This window comes from Hylobates moloch, unplaced genomic scaffold (genome assembly GCF_009828535.3).
Source record: "Hylobates moloch isolate HMO894 unplaced genomic scaffold, HMol_V3 SCAFFOLD_9, whole genome shotgun sequence".
In the NCBI taxonomy this organism is placed as follows: Eukaryota; Metazoa; Chordata; class Mammalia; order Primates; family Hylobatidae; genus Hylobates; species Hylobates moloch.
In genome coordinates, this window is record NW_026652284.1 from 124,016,492 (window position 1) to 124,042,339 (window position 25,848).

The 25,848-nt window shown below is 62.7% G+C and overlaps 1 protein-coding gene across 9 annotated transcripts; it reads right to left on the reverse strand.

Moving 5' to 3' along the window:
* Positions 1–143: 143 nt before the first annotated feature.
* SCRIB (scribble planar cell polarity protein) lies at positions 144–25,564 on the reverse strand. 9 transcript variants are annotated; one of them, XM_032760675.2, is made up of 38 exons: positions 24,996–25,554; positions 23,767–23,884; positions 23,584–23,662; positions 23,403–23,492; positions 23,236–23,292; positions 23,077–23,140; positions 22,793–22,867; positions 22,580–22,724; positions 22,060–22,178; positions 20,945–21,144; positions 20,705–20,871; positions 20,485–20,615; positions 20,278–20,403; positions 19,375–19,542; positions 18,457–18,846; positions 17,401–17,463; positions 16,768–16,857; positions 16,253–16,330; positions 14,957–15,280; positions 14,779–14,859; positions 14,395–14,670; positions 13,873–13,983; positions 13,474–13,767; positions 13,209–13,397; positions 4,787–4,897; positions 4,649–4,705; positions 4,411–4,485; positions 3,275–3,337; positions 2,629–2,712; positions 2,359–2,466; positions 2,091–2,250; positions 1,857–2,007; positions 1,570–1,755; positions 1,341–1,483; positions 1,228–1,265; positions 1,023–1,097; positions 746–797; positions 144–665 (listed from the first exon to the last, which is right to left on the reverse strand). In XM_032760675.2, the coding sequence occupies exons 1-38, from the start codon at positions 25,152–25,154 to the stop codon at positions 520–522; spliced, it is 5,043 nt and encodes a 1,680-aa protein (XP_032616566.1). In that variant the 5' UTR covers positions 25,155–25,554; the 3' UTR covers positions 144–519. The 9 variants fall into 9 exon arrangements, with proteins under 9 accessions (XP_032616566.1, XP_032616567.1, XP_058299633.1 ...); XM_032760676.2 differs by lacking the exon at positions 2,629–2,712 and having other exon boundaries at positions 24,996–25,564; XM_058443650.1 differs by having other exon boundaries at positions 2,091–2,466; positions 14,800–14,859.
* Positions 25,565–25,848: the final 284 nt, after the last annotated feature.

Sequence of the window (25,848 nt, forward strand, 5' to 3'; positions counted from 1 at the left end):
CCGGGGCGCGGTGCTGCATCTGTGCTGTGTGCGTGAGGGGCAGCGGTGGCGTGTATGAGTCCAGGGCCCGGGCAGTCTCGAGCCCCGGCCGGTGGACACGGGTTTGCAGGCACTTGGGGGAGGCCCTGCTGGGGATGGGCAGCCCGCCCGGCCGACCCGTGCGCAGTGAGGCGCAGGGGGAGATGTGGGAGGGACGGTGAGGGTGCAGCCCTCGGAGCTCAGCCTGGCCTGGGAGGGCAGGAAGGTCTGCGCTAGTGGGTGGGGGGTGGACAGGCAGACGGGAGGTAAAATGTAGTCAACTTTATTCTCCTTAAACCACAAAATAGAGTCTTTGGTTGTACAAACATCACTAGTTACAGTCTCGCCGAGACCTCGGCTGGGGTGGGGCAGTTAGTCAGAGGCCAGAACCCCTGTGGGGTCTCTTTAAAATGCTAACACCCAGGTTAAAAGACTTGGGGCAAGGGTGGTGCTGGAGCTGGCAGGGGCCCCACCCCAAGTCTGGGGGAAGCGCCTGCTCCTCTAGGAGGGCACAGGGCCCAGGCCACGGCGCCCAGGCCTTACGGGGCGGCGGCTGCTGCACAGCGCCACATCTTCAGGGCCCACGGCGCTGGGTGAGGGCCTGCCCAGAAGCACCAGAGCCACTTCTCCATCCTCCTCCTGCGGGCCTGGCGGGCAGGGACAGGTGGGCAGTGAGCTGAGCGCAGCTGGGCTCCTGGGAGCTCACCCCAGCCTGGCCCCAACTCACCAGGGCTGGGAGATGGTTCCAGGGACCTCAACTCCTCAGCAAAGTCCGGCGACTGTGATGGGGAGAGTGTTGGTCAGGCCGGTGCCAGCCCTGCCCCAAACCACCCACGTGGACGGGTGGGCTCCCAGCCCTGAGGCCCACAGAGCCCGGCTGAAGGGGGGAAGGGGGTGAAGAGGCAGGGCCATGGCAGAGCGAGGGGAGGCCCTGCGGGAACGGATGGAGGCGGTGGCAGGCATGGACAGGGTGGCAGGCATGCAGAGGCCTGGAGGCCAGGTACCTGGATGTCATAGACAGGTCTGGAAGAAGGCAGGGCTGCAAAGGCCCTGTAGTCAAACTTCTTTCCAGACAAGGGCTTGAAAGGACAGCGTGAGGGGAGAGGCAGAGAGTGAGAGGAAGGGGGGGTGAGGGCCACGGGGGTGGGGGCAGGCCAGACCCCCCCATGCCTCGGGGGTGAAGGGAAGGCATAGCCACCGGCTCCTCACCAGGCGTCCCGGGGAGGTGCTGGTCTGGGGGCCGAGGTCTGGGGGGACAAGAAGCAGGCATTGGAAGCAGCCCATGTGGCAGGCCGACCCCCCACCTGCCCTGACCCACGGACCTTCCACAGGGGTGGGCGACGGGGTGGGCGCAGGGGAAGGGGCCTCGGCCAGTCGCTCCAGGGGCCCCCGCGTGCCCCGGCCCTCCTGGGACCTGCTGAGGACCATCTGTGCTCGGAGAGCGTCCTGTTCCAACGACTTCATCCTGCAGAGAACAGCGGGCAGGGGTGACTCGGGGCAGGAGGAGGGACAGGTGGCAGGGCGGGGTGGGGACCCCAAGCAGGGACTCACCTGGCCGCCCTCCACAGCGCACGCTTCTCGGCCTCCAGGGCCCGGCGTTCGGCAGGGGACAGGGCACGCTCGGGTGCCGGTGGCTCCGGACTCTGCACGCGCAGCCGTTCCTGGTGGCGCCGTTCAGCTTTAGCCGTCCGCACTGGGGCGCCGCCTCCCAGGGGTGGGGGGGACGCTGGGCTTTGCCTGGGGAAGGGACAGGACGTGCTGTGGGGGGGGGGGGGGCATGGGGTGAGTAGGGGCGTCTGGTGGGTGGTGAGTGGGGGCGTCTGGTGGGTGGTGCTCACCTTGAGGTGGGGCTGGGGCCAGCCCAGGGTGGCTCCTCATCCTCCTGCTCCTCCTCGCCCAGCGTCTCCCCGTCCAGGGCAAGCCTCGCTTCCGCCCCGGCCTCTGCCACCTCCCGCAGCATCTGCGCTCTCTTCTGCTGTAGTTTTCTGGCTGCCGGAGGGCAGGGTGGGTCAGGCCAGGCCAGCCTAGACCCAGCCTAGACCCAGCCCCCACACCACTTACGTGCCCCTCACCTTCCTCCTCCTGCATCTTCCGCAGGTCGTCAGCACCCACCAGGGACACGCGCTTAGGGGGGCCCTCGGCCTGGGGCACGCGCACCTCCAGCTCAAAGTACTTCTGCCGCTCCCGGAAGGACAGTTGCTCCGGGGAGGCTGCAGGCCCAGGTGTGGGGGGCTGGCGGGAGCGGACCTTGAGGTTTGGCTGGCATTCCTCCGGGACACTGGGGCCCCCGGGCACCCACCCCAACCACGCGCAGCAGGGAAGGGTGCTGCCCCCACACACCTGGGCAGGGGCATCCTCAGGAGGGTGAGAGGTGGGCACGGCTGCGAAGGCCCTGTAGGCCTGCTTCACATTGGTGGGCAGCTCATCCGGGGAAGGCGGGGAGGGCGGCTGGGGGGTGGGGCTCTTGTGAGCTATGCTGGGGCAGCTGTCGGGGCTGCAGCTGTGCTCAACTCACCACCGGCTGTCCCCACTGCCTGCCTTTGATCCCCACCCACCATCTTGCTGGGGAAGGAGGTTCTGCCACCCCCACCCATGGGACAGAGCACTCACGGAGTGGGGACAACCCCTGCCCCTGGGGGCTGGGGAGCCCCTTGGCCAGGCCTGAGCCAACGGCTGGATCGCCCCTGGTTTTGTCTAAAAAAGGCAGGTGGGGGTGGCGGGGGCAGAGAGCAGGATCAGGGGTTTAAGGCAAGGGACAGGGGTGGGGGCGGCGGAGGGGGAGGGAGAGACAGAGAGAGAGAGAGACCGACCAACCTGGGTGGGGCTGACATCTTGCCTGTGAGGGGCTGAGCTGGAGCTGGGTCTCATAGGTGCTGCCACCTCCACCCCCACATGGCAGTGTGTTGGGGGGTGCCAACAGTCGGGGGGGCAAGGACCCCCAGACAAAAGGCAGGCAGGGGTAAGGTGGGCCCTGGGAGGTGCTGGGCCTGAGACACTGACCGGGGTCTCAGGAGCTTGAGCCCCTCCAGGAACAGCACACTCAGGCCCCCCACCCCATCGCCAGGCAGCTCTGGCCAGGAAAGCGTCCCTGGCTGTCCTCACAGGAGGCCCCATGGTAGCAGAGGGAAGATCAGAGTCAATGGCACCCGGCGCCAGCCCCTGACCCCCATCCCTAGAGGAGGGGTCCTGTGCACAGCAGCCATCTGCCCTGCCCTCCACCCACCATGGGGCGCACCCGTTAACTTGGGACACTCACCTGCTGGCCACTAGGGGAGCAGGGGGATTCAGCCATCTTCCCTCCAGCTGCTCCAGACGGTACCTGGAGGAGTAGGCAGTGGGTGGGGTGAGGCTGGGCAGGGCTGTGGCCCCCGAGCAGGAGGGACTGGGGGGCCTGGCGCTTGCCTAAAAGGCACAGCAGCTCTTCAGTTCCCCAACCTGACTATAGCCCAGGGGACGCCCCAGACACTCGGTCAGCATAGAGGGGCTTGTCCCCGTTCCCACAGGATGCGGGGGCCTGGGCTGGGCAGCTGCTGTCTCCATGGCAGTGTGCTGGCCGGAGCTTTGCAGGGGAGACGGGAGCAGACAGGACAGCCGGAGAAGGGAGCAGGGAGGGCTCAGGGGAGGGGCCAGGGACAGAGGTGACGGTGGGGAGCCCGTTTGCGGTGTGCGGCCCTCAGGGCTCAGTGGCGCCCTGACCACTGCCCCCATGGCTGTGCTGTTGTTCATGAGGATGAAGGGCCTCCTGGAAGCCTCCCTCTCAGCGCTGCCCATGGCCAGAGGAGGCAGGGTCCGTACCCAAGAGCCCCTGAATGGGCTGCCTCAGACCCAGGCCCTGCCTGGCCCCTCACCACCACCCCACCGCTTGGGCAAGGGTCTGGCAGAGCCCACCCCTCAGCACTCACGTCCGGTGGGGCTGGCGGGGCACACCCTCTGGGAGGGTTGTTTGTGTCTCTAAGGGGAGGGATGGGCCTGCATATCCTTCTGCCTGTCCCCAGCACCCGCCCCTCCAGCTGCTCCAGCCCGTCCTCCCCTTGGTGACATGTGCCTGCCCAATCCCCCAGGAGCCTCCGCCTCCAGCCCGCACCCTCTGGGGCTAGGCAGCCCCAGCAGCAGCAGGTGAAGCTGTCACACCGCCACTAGAGGGATGCCTCGGCCTGTGTCACCCATCTGCAGCTCAGGGTGTGGGTGGGGCAGCACCAACATGGCTTGGGTCGAGAATGAGGGTGAGAAGCATGTGCCAGGCTGGGGTAGCCTGCAGGTCAGACGTGGCCTCCTCCCACCCCAGCCCCCGCCCAAAGGTTCCCTCCCGGATGGCCCTGGCGTTTGTCCTGGGGTGGCTGATGAACAGCACAACAGGACGGAGGTGGGGGGCACTGCACACTGGGCACTGACCCTCTGCACGCTGCCAGCGCTGGGCACGGCGGCCAGGGCACGGTAGTCCAGCTTCAGGGGCTGCAGACCCCGACCCTGGGGGCAGAGTGAACACAGCACTAGCAGGGGCAGCTCCATGGCGGCACCCGGCCAGCACAGGGCATGAGAGGGGGTCCTGGGGGTTACTACGCAGCACCCCACAGGCAATGTGCACCCCGCTCCAGTGCCCTGATGTAAGGGATGGGGCAACCACACTCACCGCGGCTTCTGTGGCCTCGGGCCCCCAGTGCAGGGTCTGTCCAGGCGGCTCCTTCTCCTGTGAGCAGAGCAGACCCGTCAGGCACCACCAGCCTCGGGCTCCCTGGCCCTGGGGCTGCCGGCTGCAGGCACCTCTGACCTTGCCTGGGCCCTCAGGGCTCAGCTCCCGGTCGATGGAAGAGACGCTCTCCAGGCTGTTCCGGTGGCCGATGCCTGCCGCAAAGGGGTTGGCAATGACACCTGGGGACACCTGAGAAGAGTGGTGTGGGCTGAGAAGGGGGGACTGCAACCCGGGGTCCCACCTCTGGGGCAGGCTGGGGCCCCAGCCCAGAATAGTCAGCAACGGTGAACACAGGAGCTGCGTCCCGGGGCAGGGATGACCGCATGGCCGGGGCAGCTTTGGAGGGCACTCTGCTGGGCCCCCCAGGACGCTGCAGCACTGTCCCCGGCCTGTCCCCATCACAGCTCACAGGGCAGCCGTGGACGTGGTCATGTCTGCACCAGGCGAGACTGTGAAGTAGCATGATGCCTGCCACTTTGCTGACTGTGTAAAGTCACCCCCAGGAAGAGCTGACAGCCACCAAGATGGGGGAAGGAGGGGCGTGAGTAGCAGGCGCTGGAACTGATGGCGCAGAGCGGCCCCCTCGGGTGGAAAGGCTGGCTCCAGACCCCGGCGTGAGTGCTGGGCAGGGATTCTGAACCAAGGGACACCATGCAGGAGGCCTGGCCAGCTCTGCACTCCCCAGAGCTCAATCACCTGTCCCAAGCCAGAGACTGGCAGGGCGGAGGGGGGGTCTAGAAAGGAAAGGCGCCTGGGTAGCTCAGGCAGGGCAGAGGGGGGCAAGGAGATAGGGCCAGGACAGGCAGGGGATTCTGGTCGGGCACAAGATGTACTTGAATCCTGAGCCCGGGGTTAACATGGGCAGACGGAACCATGGGAAGAGCTGACTTCCAAGCCCGTGGGGGGCAATGGGACTGCTTCAAACCTCCACCCCCAGCAGCAGCCAGAAGAAGCAGAGGAGGCAGCACAGTGGAGACAGGCATTGCTCATCGCCCTCATCACAGATGGGGTCCCTGCGAAATCGAGGCGCTCTCAGTGTGGCCTCAAGGACAAAACTAGCCCTGTACTGCTGGTTAAAAACACAACTGAAATGGTAAGTAAGGGGTAGGCAAAGAGATGCCAGGCAAACACATGGGAGGCACAGAGAGGGGCTGCTCAGGCCAGGGGAGAAAGGATGTGAGGTCAGAGCTGTCAAGCAGGCAGAGGGATGCTGTCACCACAGAAGATGCCATTTACGACAATGATACAATCATCAACTGTAAGTGCTCAACAAGGAAGCAGCCAAATACAGAAAGCAAAGACTACTAGAAACGCGAGTGTCGTAAAAGCACAGTTATACAGGGAGACTTAGCTACGTCTCTTTCAGACTCACAGAACTAGGGGGACAATCAACAAACAAGGTGCCTGTCTTCTCAGTTTCTGAAATAACAAGTCAAAAAGCCACTGGGTGGGTCCAAGAGAGGCAGGGGGCCTGGCAGAGTGGGACGCAACGTCACAGGCAGCCCGGCCTCTCACGTCAGAGCTGTTCAAACACAGAAAAGGCAGACCAGGGTGCTGACTCTGACAGCCACTGGTGAGCTCATCCTCTTCTATTGTTCCAAGAATAACCTTGGGAATGACTGGCATGCCCCCTAGCTCTGGCCCCCGGGAGGTCCTGAGATGACACCCCAAGAACGCTGGGTCCAGGGCCAGACCGCAGCTTCTAAATGTCACTCTCCACTAAAAGGATCCAGCGCTCCTGAGAGAAATGGCTGATTCCAGAGCTAGGCAGGGTAAGGAGAGAAGCCCAGCACATCCTGGAGGCAGAAGGTGAGGAGGTGCTGAGAGAGGGGAGGTCGCGTCAGAATGACTCAGGTCCTCAAGCCCCTTCCGTGGGCCAAGGCTGGGACAATTTGAGCATCAAAATAAATTACGATGGTAAAAGGCTGTCGCCCATGAAATAAAATGGAAGCTCACTTGTTAATGGACTCCCTTGTGAGCCCACGTGAACAGGTAAGCAGACACACATGAACTGGGAGAAGGGAAGGCTCGGTGGCTGATGAGTATGGGAGTGGTGGGTCAGGAATGTTGCCAACCACCTCAGGGCCCGCTCACAACCATCAAGGTGCTGAGGCTCCCAGGCGAAGCTGGATGAGAAACAGCCTGTTATATGCTCTCAAAGCACCTCCCACACTTGCTGATTTCAAGGGGCAGGAGTAACTGCAGGGGGAAACCTGGCTGACCCCATGGTTCAGAGCATCACCAGTGAGCCCTGGTGGTGGGCACAGAGACACGTGGTAGCTCCGTGATAATCCCGGCCAAGATGCACACGCTGAAGCCTGTGAGGACGTCAGACCCAGCGTGGGGGCAATCACTGCAGGCAGGCCCTATGCCCCCCAGAAGTGTCAAGGTCAGAGGAATCAGCAAAGACAGAGGCACGCTCCGACCGAAGCAGACTAGAGGGATACGGTGGCCAAGCCCCACAGGGACCGGGCCGCGCCCTTCCACGACGAAGCACGTCCCCGGCACAGTGGGTGAGCCATGAATAGGGCTGAGTGTCAGAGGTTCTTTGTCCTGTTTTTGCAACTTTTCACTAAGTTTAAAATTCATTTATGTATGTGCTTATATTTTTCAAAAAGAAACAAATGGCAGAATAAACCAAAATTAATAAAGATGGTGGTCTCGGAGCAGAGAGATGGAGGCTGGTCTTCTGAAGTGACTCTATATAATTTCAACTTTGGAACCATGTGAAGATTTACACAATTAAGAAACAGATTTTTTTGCTACTCGGGAGGCTCAGGCAGGAGAATTGCTTGAACCCAGGAGGTGGAGGTTGCAATGAGCCGAGATCGCGCCACCGCACTCCAGCTTGGGAAACAGAGTGAGACTCCGTCTCAAAAAAAAAAATCAAAAAACAGATTTTTGAAAAGTTACCCTAAAAGCTAAAATGAGTCAGCCCAACTGTGTTATCAAGTTGGTAGCAAAACCACAGAATGATCTCAAGTGGCTGAGAACACAGGATGTGGACTGCACATCCCAGCAGGGTGAACCCTCAGGAAGCAGCCGCCAGGAACTTGGCCCCTCTCCACGCTGCTGCTCTCAGTCGTACCACTGGTGTCGCTGTTTTTGTCTTTTAGAGTCTGTCTTACTCAGGCTGGACTCAAATTCCTGGGCTCAAGCGATCCTCCTGTTTCAGCCTCTTGAGTACCTGGGACTACAGGCACGTGCCACCACACTCAGCTAATTTTGAAATTAAGGAATTAAGGAAAGATTTTATGAGAAAAAGTATAAAATTACAAAAGTTAGTAAAAACCCTATAATCTTAAATGAGTTAAATATAACAGTACAAACTCATGATTTTTTCTCTTTCTAAAAACATCCACCTCTCAGCCTCCATCTGCTGCAGAGGCCACAGAGCAGCAGAGGCAGTGCCTGAGTCCTGAACACGCCTGGCCCACAGCTATAGGAGCCCTACACCCAGCTCCCACCGAGGAGCTCTACACCCAGCTCCCACCGAGAGGGGCCAGGTCCACGGCTAGGAGCCCTACACCCAGCTCCCACCGAGGAGCTCTACACCCAGCTCCCACCGAGAAGGGCCAGGTCCACGGCTAGGAGCCCTACACCCAGCTCCCACCAAGGAGCTCTACACCCAGCTCCCACCGAAGAGCTCCACACCCAGCTCCCACCGAGAGGGGCCAGGTCCACGGCTAGGAGCCCTACACCCAGCTCCCACTGAGGAGCTCTACACCCAGCTCCCACCGAGAAGCCCTACACCCAGCTCCCACCAAGAGGGGCCAGGTCCATGGCTGGGAGGATCTCTACATCCAGCTCCCACCGAGAGGGGCCAGGTCCCACACAAAACTGTTAGAATCCAGGGCTGGGGCAGGAAATACAAAGAATGCCTTGTCAAAGCAGCTGGGGAATGATGGGGTCATGCCACAGGGATGCGGGGTCTCGCTGCCTGATCAAGGGACATCAAGGGAACGCTGTGTTGAGCCCATCAGGAAAACAAAGATTCATAAGTTCACGAAAACCCTAAAAACAGAAAGACACCTCAGGAACCACCTTTGGAAGATTCCACGTGATCTTCCTAGGTCTTTCCTGGAGGAGCTCACATCAGGATAGAAACAGAGCTAGTGATCTCTTCTTTACAGACATCTATCTCTACAGAAAAGTTAACGCCAGAGATGCAGACGGAAAGACTGAAGGATCCTTCCTGAGAGCGGAAATTGAGGAAACGCCAAAAGAAAGGGCGGTCTCTTCTGAAGTGTGATTTTTAATGGTGATGATGACAAGGGAGAGGTGCTCCTGACCAGTAGCCAGAAGCTGGCTCTGACAAGGCCATCAACACACAGGACCCTGGTCAGCACGACCAGGAGGAACAGGACATGGACAGCAGGGCCGAGGGGGAGGTGACTGCAGAGGCGGGTCCCAGTGGGAGAGGACTTGCGTCCTCATGCCACACACGCGGGGTAGCGGGCGAGTCCTCTCGGACAACGCACACCCACCTAGGTTTGCGCAGGGGTCGGCGCCGACCATGGCGAGGCTGGTCGTTACTGCATCAATCCTCTCGACCCCGAGAAGCAGGCGCTGCGGGTGACCCATTGTACAGACAAGGAGACTGAGGAGTAAAGTCAAGGCCTGACAGCAAGTGAGGGCCAGGCTTAGATGAACTATGCACGACCCCTAAAAATGCACCAGTCCTAGAAAGCAGGAGACGTAAGCTCTGACAGACAAACATGGGCCACTGCTCCAGAGTGCTAGGGACATGCAGGCAGCTCCTGAGCCAATGCCAAGATGGGCTCGCACAGTGAGAAGAAAGTTACAGAACCCAGTGGGCAAACCGATGCCCGCAGGGCCAGGCAGACAAACACAGATGAGTCCAGTGGCCTGAGTTTCAGAAAAATGGAGAAGGGTCATGAATTGAAGCTCCGCCCCCCCACCCATGCTCTGGAGTCAGAAACACAGATGGTCCCGTGGGAGCACCGGCCTGGCTGCACCACGTCCTCTGAGCTTTTTGTGAGAAGCCAGGAAGCCAGACATGGCGTGGACTCCTGATGTGTGAGACCCCGGCTCCTCTCTCTCAAGCCCCAAGCCCGCTGATGAAACGTTTCCTCCATGGGCTGAACCAACCCTACTTAGCAGATAAGAGGACTTCAGAAAACTCAACACCCGCTTCAGATAACAATTCTTACAGGTTAGAAACAGCCCCCCCTCCACCAATTTAAATGTAAGAGACTCTACAGCAAACGTCACAGTACAAGATGAAAGTCCCTTAGAGCTGAGCACAAGACAAGCCCACCTCCACAGGACCAGGGACTCTCAGGAGGGGAAAAAGGAGAGGCCCAAAGTGGGAAAGGCGACCAGGCTTCTGCCAGGGGGTGAAGCAGATTTATAAATCCAGGTGAGGATTTATAAGAATTACTAGGAAAGCAAGAGTCACCTGGGGACACCCTAGAGAAAAACTCAGCATAAAGATAACCCCAAGGCTGGGCGCAAGGCTCACGCCTGGAACCCCAGCACTTTGTGAGGTCAAGGCAGGCAGGTCACTTGAGCCCAGGAGCTCAAGACCAGCCTAGGCAACATGACAAAACCCCGTTTCTACAGAAAACTTTAAAACAATGAGCCAGGTGTGGTGGTGCAGCTGTAGTCCCAGCTACTTGGGAGGCTGAGGTAGGAGGATCGCTTGAGCCCAGCAGGTTGAGCCTGCGGTGAGCAGCGACTGCGCCACTACTCCAGCCTGGGTGACAGAGCGAGACCCTTTCTCAAAATGTATACATACATACATGTATGTGAAATCCCAGAATTCCAGTCGGTTTTTGCACAGAACTTGGCAGGTTCATTTGTAAGAGAAAACACATGACAACAGAAACTTTTCAAGACAAGAAAAAGGAGTGGGTGACTTTGCCGATTAGGATTAGGCATGAAACCTGCTACAAAGTGAGGCATTTAAACGTGTGGCATTGGCCCAGAAGTAGCTCACAACTCACTGGGACCAAGTCCAGAAACAGAGCTTGGAGCCTACAGGAACTGAACACAATGAGGCCACATTTCCCCCAAATCACTGGGGAAGCGACAGACTATTCAGTAAATACTGTGGGGACAGCTACACATCCCAGTTACTTGCAAAGCAATTCCAGGGCTGGGCATGGGGACATGGCTTGAGCACGGGAGGTGGAGGCTGCAGTGAGCTGTGATTGTGTCACCATACTGCAACAAGTGAGACCTCGTCAAAGCAATTCCAGGTGGACCACGGAGCTATATGCTGTTTAAACTTCCAGAAATACTAGAAGAAAACATGACAATGTTTTTGTAATCTTGTAATAGGGAAGATCTTCCCAAGGAAAAAACCAGAATCTAGAAGTCACAAAGGAGTCAGAAGACTTAATTTAAAAATTTAGACTTTTGTAACTCAAAAGATCCAGTTTTTTTTTTTTTGAGACGGAGTCTTGCTCTGTCGCCCAGGCTGGAGTGCAGTGGCGCAGTCTCGGCTCACTGCAAGCTCCGCCTCCCAGGTTCACGCCATTCTCCTGCCTCAGCCTCTCCGAGTAGCTGGGACTACAGGCGCCCGCCACCACGCCCGGCTAATTTTTTGTATTTTTAGTAGAGACGGGGTTTCACTGTGGTCTCGATCTCCTGACCTCGTGATCCGCCCGCCTCGGCCTCCCAAAGTGCTGGGATTACAAGCGTGAGCCACCGCGCCCGGCCTAAGATCCAGTTTTTTAAAGGAAAAGGTAAGCAACAGCTGGAGAAAAACACACCTGTACCCACAGAACAAAGACGAGCAACCAGGGTGCCGGACGGGAGCCAGGGTGAGAACGGAGGGCAAGGGCAGTGCTGGGGCGGACAGCGAGCCCCCGGGAAGACGGACAGACGTGGGAAAGAGATAGCAGTGACGGGGAAGGGAAGCTGGATCGCAGCTCTCAGCCCCACTGCGCGGGGCCCCTGGCCTGCCCGACGCGGCAAAAACGGTATCTGCCCCCAACACCAGGGAGGGTGTGGAGGTGGCTCTGTCCGTGGCTGGCCAGAGTGTGAGGTCTGAGACCCCTGCCCCTCCTATACCGACATGTCACGGCAGGCTCGTGGGGGACCCGGCCAGATGCAAGGACAACCTGTGGCCGACAGCAGCGCCGCACGCCGGCTGCAGACACGGCGCTAGCTCTGCCTTCTGCATACTTAGCTCTTCCCTGAGGGAGCTCGCTCTCTCTCTAATAAAAACTTCATGAGTAAATATATCAAATGAAACATGTTTAGATACACATTTAAAATAATAAAAGGCAAGGCCCTCTCTGAGAACCAGATGGTCCAGGGCTCGAGTCCTCAGATAAATCCTTCCCCAGAAACCACCAGGACTCCCTCAAGGACAGGAGGGCAGGTGGGTGAGGGCCGGCCCGGGGCCAGCCCCAAGCCCAATGTCCAGCTGCGGAGCAAAAACAGCAAATGCAGACGCACTTCCCGCCAGGGGTCCCCCACGCTGGCTGTGGATCAGGACACACTCTGTGACTGTCAGCCTGGCAGAAAGCCACCATCCCAGAGATCCCTTGCAAGACAGAACCAATGTGAGGGGCCGCCCCATCCCAGAGGCTGTTACAGACAGGAAGCCGTGTGTGTGCCGGTGGGGAGTGGTGACAGCCACCTGCCCCCTGTGGACCTGTGTGACCAGCAAGGACACCCTCTGGGAGGGGCAGATGGCCCCTCCAGGTGAAGGCCCAGGCATCCGCCCAGCTTCAGCAGTGGGCGCCGGCCCTCCCGGGACCCACCCTCTTGTGGCCCTGCAGCCCATTCCAGTGGGAAGCTAGCCTGCACGCCCTGGCACTGGTGAAGAACCCTTGGAAGCTACTGAGGCCTGCTGCAGGGCCCCTGGGATGGCATGAGGAAGACAGGAGATGGGAGCCCCCTGAGACAGGCCAGGCTTGTCCAGGATCCAGGCCATGCTGGTGGGGCAACTCCCGGTCTGGGCTCCTGCTCTGGAGTCCAGGAAGTGACAGACCAGCAGTTGGGCAGGAGATCTTGGGGAGGGAGTTCTCTGTTGAGGGGTCACCAGAGGGGCTCCCTGGAGTCAGGCACGGCCCAGGGACGGGCTGAGAGGAGCAAGGTGCCACTGGGCACAGCAGCGGGGACCCTGAGTCCTGAGGAGTCTGCCTGGCTGGTGGGCTCTGGGCAGGGCTTAGAGCCATCCCTCAGCAACCTGGTGGGACTCTGCAGGAGTCGCCAGTGCTCAGCTTCTTTTAGGACCAGACCACGTCCTGTGCCCCACACGCCCCTCCCCCCGTCCATTCACGTGCCTCATCCTACTTGGACTGGGCCTCCGGACAGCTTGATTAGCCAGAGCTCAGCAGAAAGGGAAGGCGGGGCCCTCCACCCACAGCTCCCCACCCCTCACGGCTGATGCAGAGCCGCAGAGCACCTCCCAGACCCAAAGGCACAGAGGACCCGTCGCCTGCCCCGAGAGGTGTCAGCGGCTCATGACACCTTGGGCTGGGCCAGAGGGAGGCCTGGTTCCCGGGGCGGGATGGCTAACCTCCAGGGCTGCGGCGCTGCTGGCATCGAAGCCGTCACAGACCAGCACGGTGAGGGTGTCGCCCACACCGCGCAGCAGCTGGACCGCCTCGCTGTGCGTCAGGCCCAGCAGGCTCTGCTGGTTCACCTCCAACAGCCGCAAACCCACGCGCAGCCGACCGTCGCGCCCGGCCGCCCCTGTGGGGCTCACCTGTGGAGAGACGTGGTGTGGGAGAGACCTGTTGGGGGGGGTGGGGCCCAGGGCGGGCTAGGGTGGGGGGGCTCACCTTGGAGATAAAGATGCCCTCGTCTGTGGGGTCGCGGGGGTTGCCAGCGTGGCCCCTGGCACCCCCTCGGATGCTGATGCCCAGCCTCTCCCCGGGTGCCTTCTGGATGCACAGCTCCCGTAGGCCCGGGGGTGCTGGGTCCCTCCGCACCAGCAGCGACAGCTCCAGGCAGGGACGCAGCAGAGCACTGACTGCTTCTTGGTGCGTGGCGTCCCGCACGTCTTGCCCGTTCACTGCCAGGATGCGGTCCCCAACCCGCAGGCCGCTGCGAGCGGCCAGGCCCCGCGGGAGCACCTGTCAGGGAGGAGGGTGGCAGCTGGTGGCTGAGGCTGCGCTGACCTGCGCTGGTACCTGGGATGGGTGCGCCTCTCACAGAACCGCCTGGACACGCTGCCCTACCTTGGAGATGAACACACCAGGCTCCTGGACACCAAACGGGTGGCTGGAATGGTCAGAGCCTCCAACAATGCTAAGCCCCAGAGGGCCCCCAGCTCTTGGCAGACGGATCTCCTGGGGATTTGGGGTGGGACAAGGACAGGCCTCGGTCAGGACAGGGAAAGGGTGTGGGAGGGCTCCCCAGAGTCTGTCCCGGTCCTTGGGGATGGCGGGCGGGGGCTGCCCTAATGCCCACGGGGATTTCTGCACCACCAGTGTTCTGCTGCTCAGGCAGGCACCCAGCGTGAGGCCAACATCCTTGCTGACTGTGGCCATGTGGCCAGCCAGGAGACTGTGTCAAGGGGACCATACTGAGGAGTCTGGCTGTGGGGCAGAGCCCCAGCCTCAAGCGGCGGCAGGGGAAAGGGCGAGCAGGCTGGCTTCCCACCCGGAGTGGGCTGCAAGGCCGTAAGAGAGCAGGTCCTGGGAGTGCCACTGCCCACGGCTGAAGCTGGGTGGGTGCCTGCGTGGGGGCTCATGTCTCACCTCCACTGGGTATGGCCCTTCCAAGGCGGCGGCCAGCAGGCTGGGGGCCAGGCTTGGCAACCCAGGCTCCCCGGGGGTGGCAGTGGTTATGCTGGTGGTGGTGGTGCTGGTGGTGGCAACAGCAGCGGTGGTGGGTGAGGAGGAATGTGGCGGAGGGCTGGGAGGAAGAGGACCCCCAGCCTCCCGCTCCAACAGCAGGGCGATGGTGGGGGAGGCCGCGGTCAGCAGGGAGACGGCGTGGTCATGCCTGGCTTCAGTCACGTCCACTCCGTTAATCTGTGAGAGCGCGCCCGAATCAGGGAGGACCAAGGGCAGGAGGGGACAGAGGGCGCGGGGCGGGGCAGGGGGCATGGGTGGGCGGGGCAGGGCCCCATCCCCACTCACAGAGAGGACGCGGTCGCCAACCTGCAGCGTGCCCGCGCGGTGAGCAGCACCGCCCTCGGCAATGCGGGAGATGAAGATGCCCTGCAGGGGAGGGTGAAGGAGGCAGGGCTGCCGGTGAGGCTGGAGTGCGGCTGTCAGCTCTGAAGCAGCCCTCCCCGGCCCTGGGCCCCAGCCTCACCGCATCACCAGCCCGGTAGGGTGTGGAGCCTTTCCCACCAGCAATGCTGAAGCCCAGCCCCCTCTCACTGCGTGCCAGGCAGGCCACGTGGCGCTGACGGAGGGGCCCAGGGCTCTCAGGCGGGAGCAGGGGCAGGCGCAGCCCCCCTCCCCGCCGCTCTCGGGGGCTGTAATCATCCTCAGGTCGCAGAGGCGTGATGGTGACCGCGTTCTCAGGCTCCACCATGCGCTCCCGCCACACTCGCATCTGCACGGCAGTGCCGGCCCCCCGGAGCGCCTCCACGGCCTCATGGTGCTCGGCGCCCTGCAGAGCCACACCATTCACCTGCGGGCCAGAGGCCACGTGCATGTCAGGACCCAGTGCAGCCACTGACAGCCACGTTCTGGGAGCTCCACACGCTCCCTCCAGGATGGGGAGACTGAGGCACAGGGCGAGGGGAAAGGCCCCAGGTTCTGACATCACCCTAGACCTTTAGCCACAAGGTTACTCATGGGCACTGACCCCTCCCCTCCAGGTCCTCAGAAACCTGGTGTGGGAAGCCCTAGGGCCAGGACACAGATTGGCCACAGAAGACACGCAGATGCCCCCACGGCCAGGCCACACGTGGCCCTGCTCCTGGATACCTCCTGCCCATCTGAGCAGCCCAACACACACCTGAGGTCGCTGGGTTACTGACCCCCACCCCCACCCCAACACCCAGGAACAGCAGTTCCCACGCAAAGGTTAGGAGGAGAGCTGAGCAGCAGACGCAGCATCTGAGCGCTGGGCAGACGCCTCCTGGCTGGGCTCCGGGGCCCTCACCTGCCCTCACTGTGTCCCTACAAGAAGAGCGCGTGCCTCTTCAGAGACCCCTGATGCCCGTGCCCTGGCTGAACAGCTAGGTGTCCAGTCGGGGGCTCCAGGGCTCCCATACAGGGTCCCAACCCCACCAGACCTGCCAGCAGCCTGACCCCTCTCGGTCAGCCCAGGAGCGGCCCCTCCTAGAGAGGCCACTGTGCCAGGTGCAGCTGCTGCCCTACCCACTGGTAGAAAAACACACCTGTACCCACAGAACAAAAATGAGCAACCAGGGCGCTGGATAGGAGCCAGGGTGACAACGGAGGGCCCAGGTGGCTCTTGCCCAGGTGACTCTCTTCTGGGGTTTACAGATTCTGTGGCTTTACCCAGAAGTCTGGGTGTCCTGTGCTTGGAACTCTTGGGGAGGCCAGGAGAAGGCAGCCAAGCACCCTAATACCAGGGACGATGTACCTCCAGAGGGCACAGCTGCCACTCACGGCTGAGAGGTTCCCGACTCACCTCCAGGAGCTTGTCACCCACACGGACTCCAGCCCGGGCCGCAGGGCCTTCCTCAGACACCCGAGAGATGAATATGCCCTAGGGCACAGACACGAGCTTGGCAGGGGCCAGGGAGACGGGCTCGCATTCCTGCTCCTTCTGCAGAAGACCCAGGAGGGGAAGACCCACTCCCAGCAGCCCCTAACCCTGGCCAGCAGGAGGACTGAGCTCTGGCCACTGCGGGATCCTGAGTGCCAGGGGGCTAGAAGGAGCAGGTCAGCCCCGAGAAAGGGCTCGTGGCCCCAGGCCTGGTGCACAGGCACCTGGTGAGAGAAGGGGGGCTGCGAAGGGAAGACAGACCCAGGCACCCTCAGGTTGCTCTTGGACTTCAGGATCCCACAACAGTTGGTGCCTTGGGCCCAGCCCGTGTCCCCAGAGCGTGAGTGTTCTCAGGGCAAGGGGCCTGTGTGCCATCAGTGTGAACTGCGGTGGGGCAGGCCAGTGGCAGTGGAAAGGCCCTCCTAGGCCGTGCTCACCTCGTCATCCCCCTTATAGGGTGTGGAGCCCTTGCCGCCCGCAATGCTGATGCCCAGGCCCCCAGTCTGCCGCAGGATGGTGAGGGTCAGCTGGAAACAGAACAGACAGGGTGTCCAGGAAGGGCCGCAGTGGGGGTGCCTGTGCTCTCTGCAGGAGAACCCACCAGCACGCAGACGCCATTTCTGGCTTCTCCCTGGGCAGCTGAATAGGGCCTCATGCCACTCACCAGCCAGGGCCAGCCCAGACATCAGCTGGAGAAGCCCCGAGACCCCAGCAGGAGGGCACTGCTCTGCAGAGCGTGATGGGCTGGGGCTTGCCCACCTCTGGGTGATGGAGGCCCGAGGCCCCCCTGCCACCCTCCAGACAGTGAGGATTGCGCTGCCTCTGCAGGCAGGTAAGGCTCAGAGCGCCACAGGCAGCCGACGGGAGCTGGACCAGCCTCTCCGCTCACCCCTGCCAAGACGGGCTGCCCCAGGCAGGAGGTGTCCTGATCCTGGAGCCCAGCTCGATCTGAGAGCTCTTTTGGGAGGGATCTGCGCTCAAGCAACAGGGGTGGGGAGAGGCGTGAGCCCACAGCCCGGGAAGCAAGACCAGCAGCGGCCCGGCCAGAGTGCAGAGCGAGCAGTACAGACCTCTTCCTCCTCAATGCGAGCAGGCTCTATCAGCAGGTTATTGGCCTGGTCAAACGACACCCCCTGTTAGGACAGGACCAGCGAGGCATGCAGGTTAGCCACCGCCAAGACCACCACCACTGCCTCACCCAGCCCCCGCCACGAGCAGAAAGGACAGAGGAGACCACACCAAGCTCCCTCGACTGCCCTGGCACAGGCGCCTCCATCCTGGAGGCGTGAGTGACACCACACACCTGGGGACAAGTGGGGCTCCAGAGCTGAGCGGAGTCCCATCCAGCTGTCCCTGCTGTGGCCCCTCCAGGCCCCCTCAGCTATCATGCCATTGGCCCACACTCAGGGTCGGAGTGTCATCAAGGGCAGGGACAGTGGGACCCGGGGGCTCCCCCTGGAATCTGAGTTTGCCCAGAGAGCAGGTGAGACCCTTTGTGAGCCATGGAGAGGAGACCTGAGGGCCAGGGAGGGACACGCTGGTGCCCCAAAGGCCTGTGTGGCACCTCATGAGGGCCCGACAAGGCAGAACAGAGCTGTCAGGGCCTCGGGTCTGCAATGCCCAACACAGGGAGGATCCCAGGAGAGCCCAGTGATCTTGGGAGAGGAACAGACCCTGCCCTGTGACCACTACACGTGCAGACAGGCCCTGGAGGCCCACAAAGAGTGGGCAGCCATGCTTGGCTTCTGTGAACTCCGTGCCCGCCAGCAGGTCGGGCAAATACTGGCCAGCAGAGCTGCCTCTGGCACTGAGACCAACGCCAGGGCAGGCCTGGGCCCCAAGCACGGACTGAGAGCAACGCCAGGGCAGGCCTGGGCTCCAAGCACGGACTGAGAGCAACGCCAGGGCAGGCCTGGGCTCCAAGCACAGACTGAGAGCAACGCCAGGGCAGGCCTGGGGCCTGGTGAGACTGGCCGCGATGCCGACTGTGGAGCACACGTGTCCACCACCTTCTCCGGGTGGCCAGGGGCCAGCGGGTCAGGCCTCGGCCCTGCTCCTGCCACAGCCCTGGGTGCCCAGGAGGGCTAGGGGAATCTGGGTCAGGCAGGGGTGAGGCTGACACCAACCTTGACAGAGGGCGCAGAAGCCACGGCCCCCTCCTTGTCTTCCTCCTCAGTGCTGGCCTCCTCCTCTTCAGCCCTGTTTTCCTCCTCCTCCTCCTCTTCCTCCTCCTCCTCCTTCTGGGCCCGAGGAGCCCAGGGTGCATGGGGGCCATTGTGCCAGCCCCCGGGAGCCACAGGGCCCTCCCCATCGGGCTGTATGCCCTGCAGCAGGGCCACAACGGCCTCAGGCTGGGGCAGCTTGGAGATCTTGAAGTGCTTTTTGTAGTGAGGTGTGTCCTTGCGGATGAGCCGCTGCCTCCCGCCCGGCAGCGTCCAGGGGGCCTCAGGCTGCCCCTCCTCACTTTCCCTGTCATCCCCCGGCAGCAGTGCATCCTCTGCGAAATGCACTGTGGGCTGTGCAGACAAAAGGGTGAGGGTGGCCACAGCTCCGTGGCTGTGCTTCCACAGGAAGACCCTGCTAAGCAGTGCAGCCACAGACAGGGGCTCCGAAAGCCTCTCTGCCACACAAAGACTCAGCGTTAACTGCCCAGTGAGGGGCACGTGTCTCAGCCCTGAGAAAGACTGAGGGCCAGGAGCTTATCCTGGAGACACACAGCGCCCCAGGTGGAAACGAAGGGGTGCGCCAGGGCCTGACACCAGGGAGCCCACAGGGGGTCAGAAGGGAGTCCAGGGTGGGGGTGGGGTCTGTGAGCCCGGCTGTCAGGGGAGACCCTCACCCCACCTAGGGTGGCAGCTCTCCAGGGCACCCACAGCAGCACGGCCCTGCACCACCTGCAGCCACTCTGTACAGGGCAGCTCCCCGAAGCATCAGCAGGGCCCAGCCACTGCCTGCACCAAAACCAATCCCAGCTGAGGCCCTGCAGGGGAGGCAGTCCCCACCCAGCAGGCCCAGCCTCCTGCCTCCTTCCTGCCAATCCACACCTCCTCGTAGTCCTCTTCGGCGTCCTCCTCCCCGCCAGCAGTCGTGGCTTCCTGCTGGCTCCCACCCTGTGCCTCAGCCGATGGGCCCTCGGGCTCAGCCTCAGAGACTGTGCTGGCAGACGGGCGAGAGTCTTCACTCAGGCCAGACTCAGCACTCAGCCGCTTCTCCTGCAGTGGAAAGTGGGGTCAGGCTTCGAGGGAGCTCCCGACTCACAGGCTGGCCACCTGGGATGCCCCCCACGTGGCAGGCCTTCCCTGAGCTTCCCACTGCCCCCACCAGGCACCGCTAACAGGCTCACACCCTCAAAGCTGCTCCCTGTATGCCTCCAAAGCCTAGGGGGGCAAAGCCATGGTTCCACAGCCCAGCCCCGAGGAAAGCCTTTCCTAAAACAAATAAGGACCACACAAGTTCCCAGGAAAATCCCAGCCTGATATGAGCCTCCTCCCCTCCCGTGCACGGCCCCACACACCCTACTCCAGCCCAAATCACTGGTTCTGCTGTACCCAAAAACCCACAGCACGCATGTCACAGCTCTGAGTGAGGTCAGGCCTGCTCTGTCCCAGTCCCAAACCCCTTCCCAGGTGCCAATGATACCCACGGCAGTTCCACCAGAGGTCCTACCCCACAACCAAACCCCATTCCCTGTGCTCCCAGGCACACCCACCACTGGTTCTCCCCATACTCCAGCCCCACAGACCTGCCCTGCACGACCCGCATGTCCACCCTGGCACCCTTCACCCAGCTGGCCCTGCAGCTCCATGTCCCTGAACCCTGTCACCAGCCTCATCTCCTGCTCCTTCTCTGTGCTGCCCTGGCCCTCACAGCCCCACTCCCACGATGGACCAGACCACCACAGCTCCCGAGGGCAGTGGCCCGCCAGGTTGCCGTGGCTCCGTGCCCACCTCCTCCGCAGGCAAGGGTGACCCAGGGTCTGGCTGGCAAGGGCAGGCCTCGCTCCGCCGCCCCTCAATGTTCCTCTTCATCACCTTGAGCTCGCTGGGGTGAGGTGTGGCCCGGCGCTGTAGGCCCTGTGGTGGGGACAGGGATGAGCAGCAGCCACAGGGCAGGAGTCAGGCAGACGTTCGCCCCCCAGATCCCCACCCTCATACCCGCTTCTCGGCTGCAGCTTCCTCAGCGTCCTCATCACCTGTGGGGGCCTCCAGAAACTGGATGACGCTGACGCGGCTCGGCGGGGCATCGCTCCAGGTCTCCGAGAGGCTCCCCTGCTGCCCAGCATCCTCTGCAGCAGGTGAGCGTCAGGACCCAGGCTAGTCCCCAAGCCCTGCCTGAGAGCCACCCCGCACTGAGCACCAGTTGCCAACAACCTACCGAGGCTGGGTGGGGGCTGCTGGGGCAGCAAGTAGCAGGTGAGCACCTTCTCGCCAGTCTGGGCATCATCCTCCGTCTGGAACCGGAGCATGGGCTGCGCCTGGTTCTCTGCCAGCCACAAGGCCTTGAGATTGAGGTGGGTGAGCGCGAACGGCAGACTCTGCAGCCTGCGGGCCGGGCGGGCACAGTCAGCAGGCGTTGGGGCCACAGTTGGGCCCGCGGGGCAAGGCTGGCACTCACCGGTTCCCCGCCACGTCCAGCACGTGCAGCTCTGCCGTGTGGGCCAGCTCTGGTGGCAGGACAGCCAGGCGGTTGTCCCTCAAGGAGAGGACACTGAGTGCCACACAGCCCCCGATCTCGGGCGGCAGTGCCTCGAGGTGGTTCCGGTCCACGTTGAGGTTGGTCAGCTTAGTCAGCTTTCCCAGGGAGCGGGGCAGGGCCTGGCCAGGAAGAGGAGGTCAGAGGACGCTAGGGGCTTGCTGGGGGTGGGAAGGAGATGACAGCCCCTGGAGGGAGGGCACAGACCCCCCAGGCCAGCTCCAGCCAGGGTCCCTCGCAGCCCTTGGAGACCGGGACAAGGACCTGACCACAGAAGCTGTCTCCACCCTACCCCGTGCCCTCTGCTCCCCAAGCTCTGCCCACTGCCCTCAGCCTTCAGTCCCTACCACCAAAACACCCCACCAGATCATCCCTGACCCTCTCCCATGGGTGCCCTGGACTGATCTGCGAGGCTGCGCCCTGTGAGCCTGTCTGGTGCCCCACTGATCTGCCCTGTCATCCCTAGGGCTCCCCAGGCCCCCAGTTCCAGCCTGACTGCTCACGGCCAGCCCCTTCCCAGGGCCCTGAACCCCAGAGTCCCTTTCTCCATCTCCCCAGTGAGGAACCCCCCCGGAAACTCCTGTGAACACCCTCCCCACGGCTAGCTCCTGTTTTCCAGCCTGGGGATGGCAACACCACCGTCCCGAACCCCAGCCTGGGGCCTCAGCTTGCCCTGCTTTGTGAGGGGAGGCAGATGCCCCTGGGGAACAGCCTGCTCCCCATCTGTCTTTTCTACACACAAATAAGTTCCCATCCCTACCTGTTCTACAACCACTCCTCAGTGTTACAACACGCGCTAAAGAAAACGAGACCTAGATTCTACACAGTCAAGGGCAAAAGCCCCTGGCCTGGCCTCACTGCCCCGCCCCACCTCCGGCCAGCATGCTCCCCCTTCTGACAAGAGAAGGGCCCTTCCTGAGTGGCTCCACGAGTCAGGCTGCCACCAGAACCCGCCAGCAACGCACACAGGCTGATGCCCCGCCCTTGTTCCGCGCGCCCGACGGCCCCATCCTTTCCGCCTCCCGAGCCGGACCCACCATCAGCAGGTTCTCCGTGAGGATCAGCTCAGAGAGGTTCTCACAGTCCCCGATGGCCTCAGTCACCTCGCACAGCCGGTTCTGGTCTACCTTTAGGATGGACAGCTGCTTCAGCTGACCTGGTGTCGGGGAGACAGGGTGACAAGGCTGCGCGTGGTCCCCAGACGTGCCTTACCCACCTGGCCGGAAGCGCCTTCAAGGCAGATAGCAAGGCCTCCAGACCCTCTTGCCGCCGCCGTACTTCGGGAGGACCTTACCTAGCTTGCCCCCACAAGCCTGACCCAACCTCCTTCGAGAAAACACCAGGCCCCAGTGGCACTGCCACCCTTCCGCCCTCACAGGCTCCTCCTCAGCCTTCTGGGCTGCCCCGGTGTCCCACCTCCCCTACCCAGGGGCAGCTCCCAGAGCCTAGGCAGACTCAGGATCCTCCCGTGTTCCACCACACACAGCCCCGACGCCCCATGCTCCTCCCGGGGCCAGGCTCCGTGAGCCCCACCCAGGCACCCCCAGGCGCACTAACCGATGCCGTCGGGCAGCCTCCGCAGCAGGTTCTGGGACAGCAGCAGGTCAGTGAGCAGCACCAGCCCGCCGAGCTCAGCAGGCAGCTCCTCCAGCCGGTTCTCCGACACGTCCAGGCACACCAGGCGCCGCAGGTTCCCGAGCTCCTGCAGGCGGGCAGAGAGTCAGAGCGCGGATGGGCACCAAGCAGGGGGCCAGCCCCACCCTGACTCACCGGGGGCAGTGCTGACAGCTGGTTCCGGTCAAGCCACAGCTCCCGAAGATTGGGCAGAGCCCCCAGAGTGTCTGGCTGCAAGAAGGAGCAGAGAGAATAGTGACTACGGGGCAAAGCCTCCTGCTGTGCCATGCCCAAGAGACTATACGCCCCCACACCCAGCTCCCACCCGCCTGCCCTCCTGATGTGCCCCTTGCTGTCAGATCTGCTCGCTATCCCCCTTTCTTTGCCCTTCCTTCTTGTGGCCCGCCCTCCGGTCTCTGCCCTGTCAGGCTTCCGCGCACCAGCACTTCCAGGTCGTTGCCTCCCAGATCCAGCTGTTCCAGCTTGACCAGAAAAGACAGGGACCTGCAGAGGAAGCAGGGTGGAGGTGTGGCCATGCAGCCCTGGTTCCTAGGCTATGACCCTGCCCTGGCTGTTGGGAGAATGCCCGTCACACTCACGCCGGCAGGGACTTGAGCAGGTTCTCCCGGAGCTCCAGGGTCACCAGGTTGGCGAGGCTGAAAGAGAGACCAGGCGCTGGGGCACGACGAAGGCAGGCAGTGGCAGCAGGGGCAGGGCCAATCCAAGCCCCCCACCCAACCCTGGCTCCACCTGAGAAGGCACTCACTTGCCCACGTCCCTGGGCAGTGCCTGCAGGGACACATCATTCAGGGCCAGGTGAGCCAGGCTGCGCAGCTGAGTAAAGCCATCAGGGAGCCTGGATGGGAGGAAGCAGAGGCCCTCGGATGACCAGTCCAGGGCTGTGGGACCCATAGCCCCTACCGACCCCACCACAGGCTGCCACCCACCTGGAGAGGGGGTTCCCGCTGAAGTCCGCGATCTCTAGAGCCTTGCAGAACTTGATGCTCTCTGGGATCTCAGGGATATCTGTTACAGAGGGTCACAGTGGACAGATGCCATGGCCTGCAGGATATCTGCAGCCCCAGTGGACACTCCCCAGACTCCACCCAGCCCCTGCCCAGGCTCCCCACCGTTCCGGGACACGTCCAGCTCCACCAGCTGCATGAAGTTGGCCACCTCGGGAGGCAACCGCTGGATCTCGTTGTCACTCAGGCCCAGCTTGCGCAAATTCAGCAGCCGGAAAAAGGGCTGTGGGCAGGGAGGACACGGACTCTGTGGCAGAGACCACTCCAGAGCAGAGAAGAGCTCCTGGACACATGGGTGTCACAAGTCAAGGGTCCCTAGGCCTCTGCCTGCTCCAGGTCACACAGGGTCCTGGGGTCTTACCACGACACCCCATTTGTGGCAAGAAAAGCAAAGAAACACATAGCGCACATGCCCACTGTGGCTGCCTCTCTCCACTCTTCACACCAGCCTCTGCTCTGAGAAGGCGACTGCTGGAGACCAGACAAGGCCCCAATCCCCTGCCCTGTGTCTTACCTCCGGGCCCACCCAGCCCCTGAACCACTTCTGCCACCCTCCAGGGGCCCACACTGGCCTCTGCTACTGCATCCCAACAACAAGTGTGGCCTGGTTCTGCAGCAAGGACTCAGCCAACACTCCCAGCAAAAACAGTAACAAAAGCAGAGTACCACAGGCACAGTGCTATGCGCGAGGCCTGCAGGTGGCCACAGAGGACCGAGCTGTCACTGCTAGGGCCAGAACAGGGTCACATTCTTCGGGACACCCAACTCCTAGGTACTGGCCACTTAGCACCCTATCTCCAGAAAAGAGATACTTCTTAATCCGCTTTCTCCAGCCTCCTTTCTTGGAGCAGCCTTAGGAGAGCAGCTGATCACGACAAGCAAGGGCAAAGAAAGGGGGACAGCGAGTAGATCCGAGAGCAAAGGACACATCAGGAGGGCTCCCCCACTTACTCCTGCACCCAGGAAAAAAGGAGAAGAGGCCTGGACCCCACCTCCAGAGCGGCCCAACAAGCTAGTACTTATCAGCCACCTGAATCCAAGTTCCACCCTAACCCCATCGATCTCCCTGAATCCCCACGGGTTTCACTCTGAGGCTCCGCCTCCAGGCTCGGTGACAATCGCTATCCCCAGGCAAGCACCTGATGACCGCTGCCACCTGCGCCAGCCAGGGCGACTGGGAGAGGAGGGTGGGGCTGGCTGGGGTGGGGACCTGGCCAGTGCAAACCAGCAGGGCCGGCTGAAGGCTGCGGTGGCTCGCCCGGGCAGATTCTGCCGCCGGGGGAATCAGGGGCTGGGGGCGCGCCTTTGGGCGGCAGGTGCGGGCGGCCGCTCACCTTAGGCAGCTCGCGCAGCTGGTTGGCGTCGAGCAGCAGCTCCTCCAAGCTGCGGCTGTAGCGGTAGATCTCCTCGGGCACGGCCTGCAGCGAACAGTGCCGCTTGTCCACCGACTCCACGTGCCGGTTGCAGCGCCACAGCGGGATGCACTTGAGCATGGTGCGGGTGGGCGGCGCGGGCTCCGGCGGCGGCGCTCGGCGGGCTCGGGGCCGGGGGGCGGGGCTCAGTCCGCATGGGCGCCGCGCATGGGGAGGGGGCGCAGGCAGGGGGCGGGCCCCCCGAGACTGGACGGGGACGGGGCCGCGACCGGCGCTGGGCCCGGCCCGCGCTCGGAACGCGCGGAATGCTCGGACTGCGGGCCTGGGCAGGGGGCGCGGCCCGGCGGGTCTCAGACTCTTAGGAAGTGGAGAGAGCAGCGGCGGCGGCGGCCCCGCATCCCGCTTGGTCCCGCTCAGCTCGTCCCGCCCGCTCGTCCACCCGCTGTGCCGCACCGGAACCGCCGCTGCCCGCCGGACTGCCCCGCCGACACCCACCCGGCCGCCGCGCAGCTCGTCGGGAAGCCGAGTCCGGCCCTCGCCGCTCAGCACGCCCGGACTGCGGCCCCCAGAAGGCCCCGCGCGCCGCCGCCTCTGAGGACCCGTAGCGGCACCGCGCAAAGCCTGCCGGGAAGCCGGGCCCGCCCCGCGCGCGGGATAGTGGGAGCTACAGTCCACGAGAGGCGGCGCCCTCCGCCCTCTGGTCTTCAGCCCGGCCCTGGCCCCGCGGCACTTGGCCATGAATGTCGATACACGTCCTCCTCCCGGGAAACGACCACGCCCACCCGCCCGCTCCCTCGCCTTGGATGGCCGGCTG

Bases quoted from the DNA above. Each gene is read 5' to 3' on its own strand.
- SCRIB (XM_032760672.2), bottom strand. From the start codon at position 25,154: ATGCTCAAGTGCATCCCGCTGTGGCGCTGCAACCGGCACGTGGAGTCG. The intron at 23,293-23,402 runs GTGAGTGCCTTC...TCTCTCTTTCAG, and splicing joins CTGCCCAGGGACGTGGGCAA to CCTCGCCAACCTGGTGACCC. The intron at 22,179-22,579 runs GTTAGTGCGCCT...CCCCGACACCAG, and splicing joins GAGGCTGCCCGACGGCATCG to GTCAGCTGAAGCAGCTGTCC.